The sequence below is a fragment of the Oncorhynchus mykiss genome, chromosome 12, assembly GCF_013265735.2.
Source record: "Oncorhynchus mykiss isolate Arlee chromosome 12, USDA_OmykA_1.1, whole genome shotgun sequence".
Lineage (NCBI taxonomy): Eukaryota > Metazoa > Chordata > Actinopteri > Salmoniformes > Salmonidae > Oncorhynchus > Oncorhynchus mykiss.
Window position 1 is genome coordinate 82,708,714 of NC_048576.1, and position 18,874 is coordinate 82,727,587.

Sequence of the window (18,874 nt, forward strand, 5' to 3'; positions counted from 1 at the left end):
AAAACTGTCAGTGAGACACAAACCCACAGAGATTATTCCTGTAACTGTTGAGAAAAGATCAGTTATAGATGAGGGGAGAGGAGAGATAGCCGACTACCAGTGTTAAACATTGGCAATTTTAGATGTTTTAGGCGAAGAAGCATATTTCAGTGTATTGTGTCCACTATATTCCAAGCAACAACGAATTCACAGTAGGGAATGAGAATCCATCAGCTGACTTGCTACATTATCAACATTCAGTATTGAGGACAAATGACTTGACAAAGGTGCAATTACATTTGTTTTTATTCTATCAGATAATTCATTTGTTTGCTTTTTCAATTTTATAGTGTATTTATATATTGTAACAACTCTAAGAAATTCACATTTACACAATGCATTTTACACTAATAGGTAAGTACATGTAACATTCAGCTTTTGGGGGGGGAGGGGTCTGACATTTCTGTGGGGATTTATTATATCTTGGATATTACCATAGAGAATCACAGTGAATCCTCCTCATACATGGCATGTCTGTCCACAACCTCTGGACAAACTGAACATGTAAAAACATACTGGTCATGCTCATCACATATTGCCACTTTTGCACTGTAGGTAGAGTATATTGTGGTCTGTAAAATAGAACCACAGCAGATGGCATGTACGTAGATGATGCTATATGGATTTCAACAACATTAGTAGTACGTTTTAACCTATGGCCTATACTTCCTGAAACCTTCATTAACACTCAAATGATGAAACAAAACACAGATCATACAACAAGTGAGAATAAAAACAGAAGAAGAACAACAACAGAAAGTGTTCTGAACATAACTCAAACACACCTGACTCTGTACACAGGCACTTGTATAGCACAGTCTTTAAGTGTGCCTATTACATCTAATAAGTGCTAAAACAAGAAACCGTTTACAAAAAAATACTGATTTCAAAAAAGAGAATAATATTCATAACAAAAACAATAGAAGAACATTGAATGTTTTGCATATTTATGTCTGTAACGTTATTCAGCTTTACATTCTTATATTATCTTCCTCCACTCTACCAGTGTCCCCTGCTGTGGAGGAACAGTACAGATTGAGTCATACTGTAGATTCTATATTGACACCTCTATTCACCTGTGAGACAGCACAGTGTTAGATTGGGCCCGTGGGGCCGCCAGCCACAGTGAAAGGTTCAGTTGTTCACTAGTCGTTGATGACAGTCCCTCCTGTCAGTCAGTGGTATTATGCCAATCTGTTGGTCCACTGGGTCCTACTGCACTTCCATTGTGGAGCAATATGAATCACACTGCTGTCAATAATATTGTGTGAAACACTGTGTGTGTAAAGCCACTGGATATGTCACAAGCAGAAAGAGGCCCCCAGGGGGAATATAGTGTGGGTGTGTTGGTCTGTTTTCTATTCAAAAGCCTCAAAACTCACTGCTATGAGAGCGTCTTCCCTACTGTATCTTTGCTACGCCAGATTATCTCTCTCTCAACACACAAACGTATCTCTGCTAGTATCTCTACTTTGCTGTCTACCTACATCTAAATTCAAGCACCAAACCACACCAAAGGGACCCTGAGTAATCACATGTCCCTGGGAATCAAACCTGGACTTCAAAGCAGTACAGTTACAGTAAGCGTAGCTACATTGCTAACATCTAATACCTACTGCGCGTTCAGTATGCTGCGTGCCAATATAGATACATACAAAAGTGATCCAAGGCAACACATACATACAGTTTATCATCAGAGAGAGTGTGTGGGGGGGGGGGTGTATAAGTTCTTCAGATCACTGTTGTGATACAGTAAAATGTCACTGCTCTCTGACACATGAGAGGTGAGTAATGGTAATGTCACATTGTTGCCACTTTAAAAGCGTTCTGTATGTCTCTGTGCAGTACAGAACAGAGGGATTCAGATGAGAGCCAGCTGACTGAGTGAAGCTAAATGAACCTGAAACCCTGAGGTAATTATACCTGCCTGTCAGGAATGTCTCCCTAATGGCCCCTGTGTTTACACCCATACCCCTACCATACCATACCGCAGCAGACACATTAGCGCCACCGCACACTCTTTAGCACACACACATATCTGCACGTGAGTGTGTGTGTGCAAGTGCTTGTGTTTATTTCAGTGAGACGGAAGTCTCTGACGAGTGTCCCATGTCTCCACTCATTAGCAAGTACAATATAATGGATAATTAAGGGGAGTCTTGAGTATAGCCTACTATACAGTGTTTGTATATAAACTCTATACTATTTCTAGACAACTCTCGTCAGGCTACCATGGAACAGCCTCGAATACTGATACTGCAGAGCCTCTTTCTGATGATGTCACCAGTTCCATTTTTGGCAGTTGGACATCACATTACGCGTCAGGTCAATGAGTCAGCAATGTTCAACAGTCCAAAATTGCTCCTCATATTGCATATCACAGCTCCTGGGGTAATGGAGCTGCACTGCTGAGGAGGCCTTGTAACTCAAACCACTAAGAGAGGTGCCACAAACAGACATGAGAGAAACATCTAGAATCTGTTACATTCAAAGCATGAATCATTCCAACAGAATCCTGGAGTCCATGTTGGATGGAGAAAAGGAGTCAAGTGTGTCAGAAAACAGAGGAGGGATGGTGTATCATATTGTGGTGACAGAATGATGGAATGATCCACAGCCAATGAGAATAGGAGAGCAGTAATCAGAGGCAACAGTATAACAACAACACAAATGTGTCCGTCCCTGTACACCTTAGGAATGTCTGTGTCTGTGGTAAAGAAAAAGGATAGGAGATTTTGGAATGGGTGACTAATGCTGCATTTAGACGAGGGACGCAGAAACCGTCATACAAGAAGAAAGCAAGCCAGCACGACGGTATGTGTTGCTATGGTGATTACGGTAAACAAACAGTGCAAATCAACATCCGGTAGAAAACAACGCTACGGCAGACAACAAAAGTTTAAATATTTTAACTCTGGTGGCATGTCCCGTCTACTGTGACCTCAACGGCATTTACCGTCGTGCTCTCATTGAAAACAATGACATCCGGACGCCGTCTACCTCGTACAATCTAAACGCAGCGTAACCGTTCCCCCACTGAGTTGTGTTGAATAGATAACAGTGGGATACTATCAGACAGGTTCACATGTAGGATTACAACAGGCTGCTGCTGAGGTCTGAGAAGACAGTCTGGGGGTGTGACGGAGAGACTACTGCAGGACTTGCCCTGAGAACACACTAGGATAGGATAGGTATAGATGGAGGGATGGAAAGAGGGACAAATAGTTACACACTGAGAGAGAGTACAGACAAGGGGAGAGAGGGGACAGATAGTTTATCTACCTCTGAGGCACAAACATTTGATGATGTGAGTGAGTAGGGGGGAATCGGGGGGTGGATGAATAATAATTTTAGCAAATGGTCAAAGGAAGTTGGCAGTGAACTTATGGGGACACAGGATGAAACTCCTTCATGGGATAACATACTAACACACTTTTCATAATGATTGGTCCTCACCAGCTGACAGAAAAGATGGAGACCAGGATATCTAACACAGTGATGCTTCTTGGATTATGGGTGGTAGTGATATTGCAACTTTAGTGACTTGAGACAGAGGGTTGGTGTTAGGGTTGGTGTTTGGCGTTGGTGTTAGGGTTGGTGTTTGGCGTTGGTGTTAGGGTTGGTACTGGCGGAGAGGTTTAGTGTTCAAAGACACACTGGCAGAGTTGGGTTCTGTGTAGAGATACTGAGTCAGCCTCTGATGCTCCAGTCTGTCTAATAAGGGTCCATACTGGGACAAGAGTCCAGTCAGAAACCAGTGGCCACACTTGGTGAAAAGGGGCGATAATGTCGTCAACTTCCTTGTTGTATCCAAGAAGCCCACTCAGTCTGTACTCTTATACTGTATGTCCATTCCCACATCAATGTTTCCATGGCAACCCCACTTCCCCCTTTCCTCCTTTTCCTCCTTCCTGTCAGCGGCTTCTCCTCTTCCTCAGACCTGGGGGGGAGGTGAGTCAGGTCCCCCATCCACCCTCACCACTGAGAGAGAGAGAGAGAAACATGTTAAAAACATATATGATCAGTGGTGAAACATGCAGATGTTCTCTGGTCGTATGAAGTAACACAGTATCAGTGGTCAGCGGTCTATGATGCTGTGTCCACTCTGACACACTTTGCCCTGTAGGGGGCCTTGTGAGGTCACAAACTCATCAACCCCTCAACTGTTTCACTGAACTCATTACTACAGGGAGTGAGGAAGTGGGACAAATGTCCCCTTTTCCCATAAGCCCTCACAACCTGTTGTCAGTTGAGGGGTGCCATGGAAACGCTTCCGGAATGCAGAGGCGTTTTTTAGAGGAGCTCCGAGCTCACTGGTTGTTTTTTTGTCTTGATCAATGCACTCCTGTGCCAGCCAGAAGAGAGCTCTAATTCTAAAGGTTCACAAGAAGGGCTTTTTTGTATCAACCACGCTATGACATCATCAGGCCTGTTTAAGTGTATGTGGTGCACACAGAGGCGGAGCTTCTGCTACAGTCGATCTTCTCTCATTCTACACACATTCCATTTTTTTTTCTGAAATACTCTCTTTTTTCTCTGGCTCTCCTTTAGCTCTCGTTATTCATGTTGATTCTCTCCAGAGCACGTCATGCAGTCTGTGACTTGTTCTCCTTCCTGTTTAGACAGCCATCCTGCAGGCATGACAGACACTGCAGACATGCTGAATCATTCTGTCTTTTCATGATAGCAGCAACATACTTGTGTTCCTCTTCAGGATCTCCACTTTGAATGGTTCATGCAGCCCTCCCTAGACTGCAAATGTTAACCTACTGAGTCAGTTGGAGGCTTCCTTGATAAATATTGTTGACACAGAAAATCTAATGGTTGCTTTAAATGGGAACCACTGTTTCACCCATTCCATTTCTAAGCTATTGACCAGTCTTTATCAGATTAAATTCTACTGGGCATGTTCAGAATAGTCGATCTAACAGTCGATCTTCCATTAGCATGTTCAGCCGATGCTGATTTGATTTCAGGCCACTCTGAAGCTTTAAAGATAGCTGATTAAGACTGAGATTGAGATCGGTAGTGAATAGGCAATCAACTGCTCTCCTCTTAATGGCAAGAATGGAATACAGGAGACATGCTGATTACATTCTGATGCCCCAGGGTCGTTTGACCAGCCCTGACCAGCCCTAACCAGACCCCTCATACACTATCTGTCAATCAGCCGGCAGTTACATGTATGTCATTGCCTCTGGCACCTTGAGGCGTCTCACATTCCTCCTCACATTCGATGACCCTCTCTGTGATGGGATTTTGCTTAAAGAGGGACTGTGATTTGTGGTTGTCTTACCTACCTTAATTGAATGCACTGACTGTAAGTCAGAGCATCGGCTAAATTACCAAAGTGTACATGCAAAATGTAAATGTGACCTGGCCCTAGCTTCTCTGTCTGATTGTCACACTGTACCCCTCCCACCACTGACATCCCCCTTTCTTTTAGAACTGAGTCAATACAGACTCAAGTTATTCTATTTTACTCAATACAGAGGTCCTCACTACAATATGTTAAATTTATTCATGATTAATACTAATAATGGATTAGCATTTATATAGCTCTTCATTTAGTCTCAAAATGCTTTGGACAACGCAATACGTCAGTATTTGTCCTGCTCTAAAGCTCTTGCTGTCTACCTCATCCACATCCCAGGGCTGCCTCCTCAACAGAAAGGCCTTACTCCCTACTACACCAGCTTTCTACTGCACGAACTACTCTCCTACTCTACTAGCTACTCTTCTACTACACTAGCTACTCTTCTTCCCCACTAGCTACTCTCCTACCCCACTAACTACTATCCTACCCATCTAGCTCCTCTCCTACCCTACTAGCTACTCTCCTACCATCTATCTACTATCCTACCCATCTAGCTACTCTTCTACCCCACTAACTACTATCCTACCCATCTAGCTCTTCTCCTACCCTACTAGCTACTCTCCTACCATCTATCTACTCTCCTACCCTACTAGTTACTCCCCTACCCCACTAGCTACTCTCCTACCCATCTAGCTCCTCTTCTACCCCAGTAGCTACTCTCCTACCCCTCTAGCTACTCTCCTACCCCACTAGCTACTCTCCTACCCCACTAGCTACTCTCCTATCTTACTAGCTACTCTCCTACCCCATTAGCTACTCTCCTACTACGCTAGCTCCTCTCCTACTGCACTAGCTACTCTCCCAATGCACTAGCTACTCTCCTACCCCTCTAGCTACTCTTTTACCCTACTAGTTACTCTCCTACCCCACTAGCTACTCTCATACACCACTAGCTACTCTCATACCCTACCAGCTACTCCTCTACCCCACTAGCTACTCTCCTACCCCACTAGCTACTCTCCTACCCCACTAGCTACTCTTCTACCTTACTAGCTACTCTCATACTGCACTAGCTACTCTCCTACCCCTAATAGTTACTTTCCTACTACACTAGCTACTCTCCTACTACACTAGCGTTGTACTACACTAGCATTAGCCCACTGCCCCTCTAACCTGGGACGAGCAGACTTTGACAGTTTCCGTGACTATCGTTCAGGTAGAGAATGTGATCAGATTAAGGACAGAGGCACGATGATGAGAGATGAGTGAGAGGTTTGAGTCTCATTTAAATTTTAAACATCCCTCTGCCCCTTGAGGAAGGAATACTCCAGTGTAAAGGGGAAGGGGCCTCAGAGGTAAAAGACAGATTGCTATTTAAAAGATCACCAGATTGCACTGGAGAGTAGAGAAGACTTATTATAGATGTCTGTAAGTCTTTTGAGAGTTCTTACCCCAAGGCAGGGACGCGGGGAGTCCTTTTGAGCTTGTCAATCAAAGCACAGGGTATCTTTTATAGATTTTCATATTTCACTTGAAATCTTAATTGACTTGTTTTGACTGGGTATGACACCGTCTACAAAGACTGCTGTGGGCTTTCAGTCATACTGTATGTGTAAAATATGGTTCATTTGAAAACGGAAATCCATATGATTTATTGTACATATTCTCACCCCCTTGGGTGTTTTTATATTTTAACAAGTCCCCATTTACTAGTGGAGTAGCCGCCCAGCCCACAGCATGCTGTGTGCAGTACTGTATTTTAATGGCTTCTGCGCCAGAAGACAGAGCTGACGCTAATTAGCAGACATTAAACACTGTTGCTGGATCAGATTTAAACAGGCAGGGGGATCGGGCCTGGCCTCCATCACACAACACCTGCTAATGAGCCAATCACACAAAGAAACAAGGGTTAAAGGGGCGGGCATCTACTCAATGACCCAATCACATGCTAATCCCCAGGAAAAGATGCCCCCTTTTCTCCATTATACTGAGGCTTTGCATTTCTGAGTGGGGGGAAATGAATAGAATTCCCACAACACAAAACAAAACAATAGCAGCATTTCCCAGGCTTCCCAGACATCACATGGGCATGGGTATGCATTTAGGTTGTGGGTAAGATCCAAAACAGCAGAGGTCCAGGGTCAGATCAGGTGATGGTGCATAAGTTAACTCACGATTCACAAACATAACTTTATAATTGTCTTCTGAACTACCTCATTACTACTTCATAACTTCTTCAGTTATGCACTCATGACTGCATAGAGAGAGATGCTGAGTCACTGGATGTGTGGGGCCCCTTAGGCTCTGGCTCAGCACTTAGGAGGTTGACGACAAAGCTCTCTCTATCACTCCTCTGAGTGGATAGAAACTGTGCCACGCCACTGAGACTCCAGAGAGAGAGAGAGAGAGATAAAGAAAAGGGGAGATAGAAAGGGAGGGAGAAAGAGTAGATATGTAGAGAGACACAGAAAGAGAGAGATAAGTTGAAAGAGATGGAGAGAGGAGTAAGTAGAGCATGGTTCTCCTCAGTATAAGAGGACTGACTGTGTCTCTGCCATGGATTTTTAAATGAAAGGAAGATAGGTTGCTCCAGGCTCTATAGAGAGACCACTTCACATTCCTGAAGCTCTTGCTTTTGTTTTCACTTGTTCCGTTTAAAAAGTTGCTCTCCTCCTTCACGACCATTCATCATGTATTTCCCACAAGGCAGTGGTGCTGTCTCCCACCGAATACTGGACCACCCTGTCCTCTCTCTCTCTCTCTCAAATATCAAAGGCTGGGTCACATGTAGCATAGGTAAAGGGGTATACTGTACATTGGTAAAACACAGATATCAGATGTAAATTGTGTAGACTACTCATCCTTCCCACCTTCATAACCTCCCATGTTAAGACTTCTTTGGTGACATTTCCAAAGTCGTATCTAAGTATGTACACACAACGGGATAATATCTGAGACTCGCTATGTACAATAATAAAATATGTATCCTAAATTCACTTTGTTACCACTTTCATCTCTATATGCCTAGTCCAGCTAGCATATAATCTCCATACAACCCAACAGGTGAACACACACTCATACAGACTTACATTAGAGCATCTAGCTAAGTGTACAATGTGTGTTGTAGAGCTCACCTATTTGTTCCTGTCTGTGTGTCTGTGTCTGGGCCTGGGCTGCATGCTGCTGCTCCTGCAGACTCTGGCTGTCCACTGAGATACCGCTGTCGCTGTGCAGCTTCTCCCCCTCCGGCGTCACCGTTTGATTGGCTGCTGTGACTTGGTGGTTGTTAGCCGGCTGTTTGTTCTGCTTGCAGCTGTTCCACCTGGGAAGGTGTGAACGGAGAAGAAGTGAGTCAAGCCCACAACACTGTGTTCCCAGAAGTGGTTTAATTGATGTGATACAAGTAATGGACGTTTTGTGATTGGGATGGTCATCAGGAAACGTGGAAGGGACGAGGAGTGATCAGTCATCAAACATCTCTGAAAGTCTTCCAGTAAACATGAAGGACCAGCAGGGAAACAAGCCTTCTGGCTTCATAGTGGTTTTATCCTCAGTCATTTTTACTGTAATGTTGTCTCTGGCTGGAACAGCCTCCTAGTCGTAATGATCCAATCTAATCAATCAGTCAATCAAGGCCTTTTAACAGACCGTGTTGGACCTGTTTATACAGTGGAAGGAGACAGATATTAAAGTAGCCCCGTAACTGTTTGTGTTGACGAAGTAGCCACTCGGATTTCAACTGGACTGCACTTTACAATCGATACTGGATTGGATGATGAGCTTGTTTACTTGGTACATGGTGTGTCTGAATTGGCGTGTATGTGTTGTGTGCAAATGCTTGTGTGTGTGTATGTGTGCGTGCGTCTGTGTGCGTCATTTCTAATGTTAAATATGTCACTCACCTCTGTCAATCTTTTTATTTTGAGTGTGTGACCTTTGAAATGCATTATTGTGTGTGCGTGTGTGTGTGTGCATGCGTGCGTGCATGTGTGTGTGTGTGCGTGCGTGTGAGTGTGTAATCATGTGGTGTAACTGGGTCAATATCTTGCCATTCCACAACAGGCATGAATATTTCACCATACAGTCACTCTCTATCTGGCTCCCTGCCTTTCTTTAGCCATGGGCTACATCACTCAAACACCATCCTGCCTGTCATTCCCCTTCCCTGACAAGTCAACCTCTCTGTCCTAGTTCACTCTCTCTCCCTCCTCCAGCTTGAGCCCACTGTCTGCATATATGTATCATCCTCCCTGTTTGTCTCTGGTCCTATCTGTGTGATAGCTGCTTCTATCTGTGTGATAGCTGCTTCTATCTGTGTGATAGCTGCTTCTACCTGTGTGATAGCTGCCTCTACCTGTGTGATAGCTGCTTCTACCTGTGTGATAGCTGCTTCTACCTGTGTGATAGCTGCTTCTATCTGTGTGATAGCTGCTTCTATCTCCCTGCTTTGTCTATGCTCCCACTCCATGGCCCCTCACCTTTTGAAGACGATGTAGGCCACCAGCCCCACCACCACAGCAGCCAGGATGGAGCAGTAGATGGGGATGAGGTTCTCGTTGAAGCCCGGTCTGATGAAGTGAGGGCTGGGCTGGGCCGTGGTGCTCTCTCCCCCCGGGGAGGGGCTGCTGGAGCTGTCTGGTGGGAAGATGTCTGTGAAAGAGGGGGAAGACCGGTCCAGGGGAGTGGTGGGAGACGTGTAGGACGGGAGGAGAGGATCTAAGGAGAGTGAAGGAAGAGAGGAAAAAGGAGAGAATGCTATTATATAAGACAGGAAGAGGTCATTTTCATGAGGTCATTATTTTACAGTAAGAATGTTTTATTTTTTAAAAATCACACACTGAACCAGCAGTAATAATAGCCAGTTTAGGAATACATTATCATTGGCTAAGCAACCTACATCAAGTCTCCTTGGAACCAGCACATGGTACTGTAGTTAGCACACCGGTATATCAAAAAGGGAATTTACAATGGGGACCAGGGAAATAAAAACAAACCAAAAAGATACGTTTCCCCATAATGTAAAAATAACATTTCATAAACTATAACTGTAAACATCCTTCTTCAAGTAGTTCTGAGCCTGGGTTTAGTCACGACAATGTCCCTAAGCAGATTTTTGAGTGACAGTGCACACATTTGAATGCTTGTTCTTATTAATCGGAATGGCCGATTTCAAGTTTTCATAACAATCGGAAATCTGTATTTTTGGACACAGATTTGTCCGGACACAGATTTTTTCTAACACCTTTATTTAATCTTTATTTAACTAGGCAAGTCAGTTAAGAACACATTCTTATTTTCAATGATGGCCTAGGAACGGTGGGTTAACTGCCTCGTTCAGGGGCAGAACGACAGATTTTCACCTTGTCAGCTCGGGGGACACAATCTTGCAACCTTACAGTTAACTAGTCCACTAGTTCTAGTTCTCTAGTTCTCTTGTGTTCATTGCATGCAGAGTCAGTGTATATGCAACAGTTTGGGCCACCTAATTTGCCAGAATTTTATATAATAACATTGAAGGTTGTGCAATGTAACAGGAATATTTAGACTTATGGATGCCACCCGTTAGATAAAATACGTAACGGTTCCCTATTTCACTGAAAGAATAAACGTTTTGTTTTCGAGATAATAGTTTCCGGATTTGGCCATATTAATGACCTAAGGCTCGTATTTCTGTGTGTTATCATGTTATAACTAAGTCCATGATTTGATAGAGCAGTCTGACTGAGCGATGGTAGGCAGCAGCAGCCGCGTAAGCGTTCATTCAAACAGTATTTTCCTGAGTTTGCCAGCAGCTGTTTATGACTTCAAGCCTATCAACTCCCGAGATTAGGCTGGTGTAACCAATGTGAAATGGCTAGCTAGTTAGCGGGGTGCGCGCTAATAGCGTTTCAAACGTCACTCTCTCTGAGACTTGGAGTAGTTGTCCCCTTTGCTCTGCCAGGGCTGCGGCTTTTGTGGAGCGATGGGTAATGCTGCTTCGAGGGTGGCTGTTGTCGTTGTGTTCCTGGTTCGAGCCCAGGTAGGAGCGAGGAGAGGGACGGAAGCTATACTGTTACACTGGCAATACTAAAGTGCCTATAAGAACATCCAATAGTGAAAGGTTAATGAAATACAAATGGTATAGAGAGAAATTGTCCTATAATTCCTATAATAACTACAACATAAAACGTCTTACCTGGGAATATTGAAGACTCGTGTTAAAAGGAACCACCAGCTTTCATATGTTCTCATGTTCTGAGCAAGGAACTTAAACGTTAGCTTTCTCTCATGGCACATATTGCACTTTTACTTTCTTCTCCAACACTTTGTTTTTGCATTATTTAAACCAAATTGAACATGTGTCATTATTTATTTGAGGCTACATTTATTTTATTGATGTATTATATTAAGTTAAAATAAGTGTTCATTCAGTATTGTTGTAATTGTCATTATTACAAATAAATAAATACAAATCGGCCGATTAATCGGTAGCGGCTTTTTTGGTCCTCCAATAATCGGTATCGGCGTTGAAAAATCAGAATCGGTCGACCTCTAGTTCTTATAGGCAGATGGGCTCCGGCTAAGATGCTACCTGGAGAAAAAGGGGGAATGCTTCTAGAGGAGGAGGAGATGGGAGGCAAACTGTCACTCACCCACATAATAACCCAAGCCCAGCAGCACATCATGACTCTCTCACCAGGGCCGCATCCCAAAGGGCACCCTATTTCCTACATAGTGCATTACTTTTGACCAGAACTCAGAGGGCTCTGGTCAAAAGTAGTGCATATTATATAGGGAATAGGGTGCCATTAGGGACGCACTCCAAGTTCTTCTCTATATGGGGGCATGACTGTGATCTTTGTACATAACATGACACACACCATGTGGAGTACCCGCAGTACAAAGTCAGGGGCTTTAGAGGGTCAGTGTGTTCAGCTTAACCTCTGGTGCTGCAGGCCAGGCCTGGGAGGGCAGCAGTAGGATCTCTCTCTCTCTCTCTCTCTCTCTCTCTCTCTCTCTCTCTCTCTCTCTCTCTCTCTGTGCTACTGGAGGGGTCTGGTTTTCATCAGGCTTAACTCACTAAAGAGGAGACATTTTTATAAATTGTCCCATTTCCTCTCTCTCTTTCTGTTTCTCTGTAAATTGCATTAATGAACAACTGCTATTTTCCAGTGTGCCAGCAGCACCATTCACCATGGCTGCCCAGAGGCCTTCTTGCTTCTGCTTCCCTTGGCAACGTACATGCAGCACAGGACAACTCAGTCATGTTCTTTGTAGTGGTTACCCTGTTATCTGCTGTGTCACGCACTCCTACTGTGTGTGTTGTGTAATAAAACTGTTATGCTTCAAGCATTAGATGTAGTTACAGAATGTCTGCCAGTATCCACACCCCGAGGGGAGTGTGGTGGATGGTGGAGATGGGCCTTGTCTCTCTCTCTGTGGTGGTGTGATTATGAAGGAGTAATCCCCAACAGAACAGAACCCCATGCAGGCTTCCTCAGCCCTCAAATAATATGATTTTCCTGTGTTTTATAAACACCGGGTCAGACCTAAAAGTCAGAAACATTCCACAGGGATGTTGGTCTGTTGACACCAGGCAGGATGGGTCCATGGACTCATGCTGCTTATGTCAAATCCTGACTCTGCCATCAGCATAACGCAACAAGAACCGGGATTTGTTGGACCAGGGAACATTTTTCTACTCCTCAATTGTCCAGTGTTGGTGATCGTGTGCCCACTGGAGCCGCTTCTTCTTGTTTTTAACTGATAGGAGAGGAACCCAGTTTGGTGGTTTTCTGCAATAGTCCATCCGTGACAAGGACCGACGAGTTGTGCGTTCCCAAGATGTCGTTCTGCACACTGTTATACTGCACCGTTATTTGTCTGTTTGTGGTACTCCTGTTAGCTTGCCCGATTCTTGTAATTCTCCTTCGTCGTTGCTTATCCACAAGTTGTTGTTGCCCACAGGACTGCCGTTGACTGGATTTTGTGTTTGTTGCACCATTCTCTTCGTGAAAAGCCCAGGAGGCCAGCTGTTTCTGAGATACTGGATCCGGCGCGCCTGGCAGCGACGATCAAACCAGACTCAAAGTCACTTAGGTCACTCGTTATGCCCATTCTAACATTCAATCGAACAGGAACTGAATGCCTCGACGCCTGGCTGCCTGCTTTAGATAGCAAGCCATGGCCAAGTGACTCACTGTCTGTAGGAGCGATCCATTTTTATGAAACGTGGTGGTGTACCTAATAAACTGGCTGGTGAGTGGATATTTCCACACTATGAGTGAGGTTGGTATAACACTGTGAAATTGGGAAAATTATGATAATGCCATTTTAGTGAAAGAACTGTTTGAAAATACTGCCTGAAATTTCTGCCTGTTTTGGTGGGATGGAGTATTGACATCACCAGGCTGTCAATTAGTTAATAGACCAATAAGAAAGAGTTCCAAACCTCTCTGCCAATAACAGCTAGTTTTCAGTTTTCCCCACCCCACTTGAGAAATTGCTCTTTGCTAAGAAGCTATTTTTCTTTCTTTTTGACCATTTTAATTGAAAACAATCACTGTAAAGTACTTAATCGTTACACAGAAATGATTTGATATTGAGATAAAAATGTCTGCAATGGAACTTTAAGAACACAGTGAAGTATGAAATGGCAGTCCTGGTCAGTGATGTGGTCTCTTGACAGTTTGACACAAAGTTAAGCAGTGGACCATCACAATAATAACGAACTGTCAAAATTCAGCCCTTCTTTTTATTACTGACAAGGCTATTTTTCAGTTTTTTTCTCCACATTGATTGAATGCATATTTATTTACGCTCCCCAGGGACACTGATGGGAGTCTTAGGGTACATTTGTTAAATTCTGCAGCTTGTTAAGACTTGGATATCTCCTGGCTGTTTCCTTGGCGATGACAGGACATTCCTTTGTCCGTAGGTTTACTGAAACTGTAGAGAATACCGTTCCACACTGGACACTCCCTGCTCACAGCCACGTCACACCAAGACACAAAAATAAAACTCAACCTATTTAAAGGCATGGTATCGATTGCAGGGAATTATTTTAGGCCAAGGTCAGGTCACAAGTGATGTTGCCAGTAGGAATGGTAGTCACGTTTCCAGTCTGTCAGTCCCAGTGCAGGTGTAACAGAACATGCTTGAACTTTCAGGAAGTGCGCTTCTCCTTCCATCTCTATTCACCAATCAGTTACAGTCGGTTTGGCATTATGGTGATAAAACAAGAGGATCCCAAAGATGAGATTTCCACAATCACTTCAAATTCCCCTCTTTCCACTTTTTCCACTGTGTGAGTCATACAGTGCATGCAGCGACTGCATCAGCCATATAATTCTACAATGACCACAGACACACACACACACCATTTATTCACACCTTTGGAGACGGTGTGTGTGAGTTCTGATAGCCGTGTCCATTTCATCCGGTACCCTACGGATGGCAATCTGGGGTGATCACAGTGAGTCAGAGTGACTCAACACTCACTGTCACCAACACAAACCTTCTGTATCTCTTTTTCCTCTCTTTCTTTCTATATTCCTCTGAAACCCTTGCCTTCTTTCTCTCTCTTTCTCCCTATTCTATTTCTCTCTGTTTTTCTCTCATATCTCATGCTTACCTGCATGTATGCATCAGCCCTGTGCTGATCTAGAAAGTAAGGCAGTTAACCGGGAAATAAACCTGCGGCTCCAGTGCCTGTCTCGGTCGGCTAAGCGTGTTACCCAAAGGCAGCCGTGGTTTAACTGTTTTATTTCAGCTTCAATGGATTTTAAACGTCTCTGAAACAAATAAAACTTCCCTGAGCTTTTATGAGCCCAGGCTGGTGAATAACTGTTTATTAGGGGGAGTGGAGGATGATAGAGAAATGCTATTCAATTGTATTTTATTTGGCATTTTAGGTTTTGTATTGTAAAGTTAACCCTGTACAGTGCCTTCAGAGAGTATTCATACCCCTTGACTTACTCCACATTTTGTTGTTACAGCCTGAATTCAAAATGGATTAAGTAGATGTTTTCCTCACCCATCTACACACAAATATGACAAAGTGAACACGTTTTTTAATTGTTTTTGCAAATGTATTAGGACATGAAATACAGAAATATCTCACTTACATAAGTATTCACACCCCTTAGTCAACACTTTGTAGAAGCACCCTTGGCAGCAATCTTCAAGTAGATTTAAGTCAAAACTGTAACTAGGCCACTCAGGAACATTTATTGTCTTCTTGGTAAGCAACTTTAGTGTAAATGTGGCCTTGTGTTTTAGTTTATTGTCCTGCTGAAAGGCAAATTCATCTCCAAATGTCTGGTGGAAAGCAGACTGAAGTTTCCTCTAGGATTTTGCCTGTGCTTCGTCCATTCCATATATTTTTTATCCTGAAAAACTCCCCAGTCCTTAATGATTACAAGCATACCCATAACATGATGCAGCCACCACTATACTTGAAAATATGGAGAGTGGTACAGGTGATGTATTGATTTGCCACAAATATAACACTTTATGTTAAGGAAAAAAAGTTAATTTCTTTGCCACATTTTTTGCAGTATTACTTTAGTGCCTTGTTGCAAACAGGATGCATGTTTAGGAATATTTGCATTATGTACAGGCTTCCTTCTTTTCACTCAAATAGGTTAGTATTGTGAAGTAACTACAATGTTGTTGATCGATCCTCAGTTTCCTCCTATAACTGCCATTAAACTCTTTAACTGTTTTAAAGTCACCATTGGCCTCTGAGATCCCTTGTAACTGAGTTAGGAAGGATGTCTGTATCTTTGTAGCGATTGGGTGTATTAATACACCATCCAAAGTGTAGTTAATAACTTCCCCATGCTCAAAGGGATATTCAATGGGATATTTAACCCATCTTCCAATAGGTGCCCTTCTTTGTGAGGCATTGGAAAACCTCCCTGGTCTTGTGGTTGAATCTGTATTTGAAATTGACTGCTCAACTGAGGGACATTACAGATAATTGGATGTGTGGGGTACAGAGATGAGGTAGTCATTCAAAAATCATCTTAAACACTATTATTGCGAACAGAGTGAGTCCATGCAACTTATTATGGGACTTGTTAAGCATATTTGTAGGCTTCCCATAACAAAGGGGTTGACTACGTATTGACTCAAATACATTTCAGCTTTTCATTTTTAATTAATTTGTCCAACAACAACAAAAAGTATAGAAACATAATTACACTTTGACATTATAGGGTATTGTGTGTAGGCCAGTGACACAACATCTCAATTGAATACATGTTAAATTCAGTCTGTAACAAAACAAAACATGGAAAAAGTCAAGGCACTGTGTTCCCTCCTTGGTTCCTTGCAGTCAAGTTGGGGTGGAGGACAGTTATCAAACACACCACACGCACAATGACCTCTTTATCTATCAGAGAACACTCTCCCACTGTCTCATGATGGCCTATCTCTATCTGCCTAGGCCTCTTGTAAACACCACACACGCACACACACACACACGCACACAGACACTTCTCTCTCCGGATGAAATGATTCAAGTTGGCGTTCTGCTTTCCATAGAGAGTGAGAGTTAATAGGGAGAGTGGGGGTAGAGAGTCAGAAAGGGACAGTGTTAGGAGAGTGTATGGGAGCGAGGGGGAGAGTGGGGGAGAGAGGAGGGGGAGAGAGGAGGTGAGAGGATGGAGGAGAAGAGGAACAGAAGCACTGCTGTAAAGTGCTCTGATTAGCAGGAGTAATTACACTGCAGTAGTGAAGCACTGAATGACCCACTCCTCCCCTCATTCCTTTTCCCCCTCTTTTCCCTCGGCCTAACCACTCAAGGCTGCTCGGGGAGAAAGGGAGGAAGGAGAGAGGGGAGGAGAAGAGAGGCTGAGAAAGAGAGAGTGGGGAAGAGATAATAATAATACTTTATCTAAGAAGGGTCTGTAGGTGATAAACTGAGTCATGAAAAGCTCAACTTTAGTGTTTAAGGAATTGTGCAATAACCCTGTCACACACACAGTCTGCACACTCACCAACACACACAACTAACCGCATGGTGGAGGAGAGAGACCGCTGAGCTGAGAGATGAAGAGATGAACAGAGAGGGAAGGAGAGAGTGAGAGATGTGAGCTGAGAGAGGATGAGAGAGGGAGAGATGTGAGCTGAGAAAGAGAGAGATAAAGAGATGTGAGCTGAGAGAGGATGAGAGAGCGAGATGTGAGCTGAGAGAGAGAGAGAGAGAGATGTGGGCTGAGAGAAAGATGTGAGCTGAGAGGATGAGAGAGAGAGATGTGAGCTGAGAGAGGATGAGAGAGAGAGAGAGAGAGAGATGTGAGCTGAGAGAGATGTGAGCTGAGAGAGAGATGTGAGCTGAGAGAGAGAGAGAGAGATGTGAGCTGAGAGAGAGAGTGTCTAAGTCTGTGTGGGTTCTGCTGCAGAGTGTTCGGTGCTCATAAAGGTCACCCAGCGAAACCTGAGTGTGAGCAGGAGAAACCCCAGCACTCTTATCGACCCTCCAGTCCACACAGAACAGCACAGCACATCTGATGCACCCCCCCCCCCCCTCTCTAATCATTCTCTCATTGTGAGTGATTGCCACTTGGAAACAGCTGGATATGAAGGGAGTATGTGAAAATGCCTGCCGCAGCTACTTAAACACATACAGACACGTGCACACACACACACAAGCGCACACACAAGCACACACACACACACACACACACACACACACTGTGTCAGCAAGATTGAAATCTAGTATCACACACATTGACTGAGTTAGGCCTAGATTCAATCAGATCAAGCGTTAACCGCCGAAATCTGGATAATTTTTTATTGCAAAAACGGTTTGAATGGTCCACTGGCTCCCAGAGGCAAGATTTTGATTGGATGTTACATTTCAAGAACCCTCCCCCACACTCCCGTAGAAGGGGTGCTGTGTGTTATGTGCGTGACTGATATCCCTCCAGTAGTTGTGGCCTATGCTAGTTTCAAGTTATAAAAGGTGGCCGACAGTCTGCAATTTATTTTCATTGAAATTGAAAGTGGATTATACCACTCTAGTGACAGACTTTTTTCCCTGTCTCCATTCATCGACATGGCTGCTTGCTGCACTTTGTTACCACTGCAAATATCGTGAAGATTGCCCATTATATTTGTTTTTGTAAGGACCCAAAAAACTGAGGCAGTGGGAGCACCTAGAAAGTAAATACAAAAACAATGTATTATTAGCTAGCTAGCTGACTACCGTAGGCCACTTGTAGGGTATGCCAGGTGTGCACTACATGACTTTCAAAATCCTAACATGGCCGAGCCTCTCACACGAAACCACCGTCTTTCCTGTAGTATTTTGTTGTCTTGCCAACGTAGTGGTGCCACACTAAACCATGTGGCACAGACAGGGCTCACACACTAAACCATGTGGCACAGACAGGGGTCACACACTAAACCATGTGGCACAGACAGGGCTCACACACTAAACCATGTGGCACAGACAGGGCTCACACACTAAACCATGTGGCACAGACAGGGCTCACACACTAAACCATGTGGCACAGACAGGGGTCACAC

The 18,874-nt window shown here is 43.8% G+C and overlaps 1 protein-coding gene across 1 annotated transcript in view; it reads right to left on the reverse strand.

Annotated features, from left to right (window-relative positions):
* Nucleotides 1-254: 254 nt before the first annotated feature.
* The window catches only part of LOC110538653 (tumor necrosis factor receptor superfamily member 16-like), a 47,743-nt gene continuing 29,123 nt past the window's right edge, over nucleotides 255-18,874 (reverse strand). The window contains exons 4-6 of the mRNA XM_021625607.2: nucleotides 9,835-10,072; nucleotides 8,491-8,678; nucleotides 255-4,020 (exon numbers count right to left, since the gene is read on the reverse strand). Coding sequence (XP_021481282.2) covers nucleotides 3,974-4,020; nucleotides 8,491-8,678; nucleotides 9,835-10,072 — 473 coding nt within the window. The 3' untranslated portion in view covers nucleotides 255-3,973. The remainder of the gene's footprint in view (nucleotides 4,021-8,490; nucleotides 8,679-9,834; nucleotides 10,073-18,874) is intronic.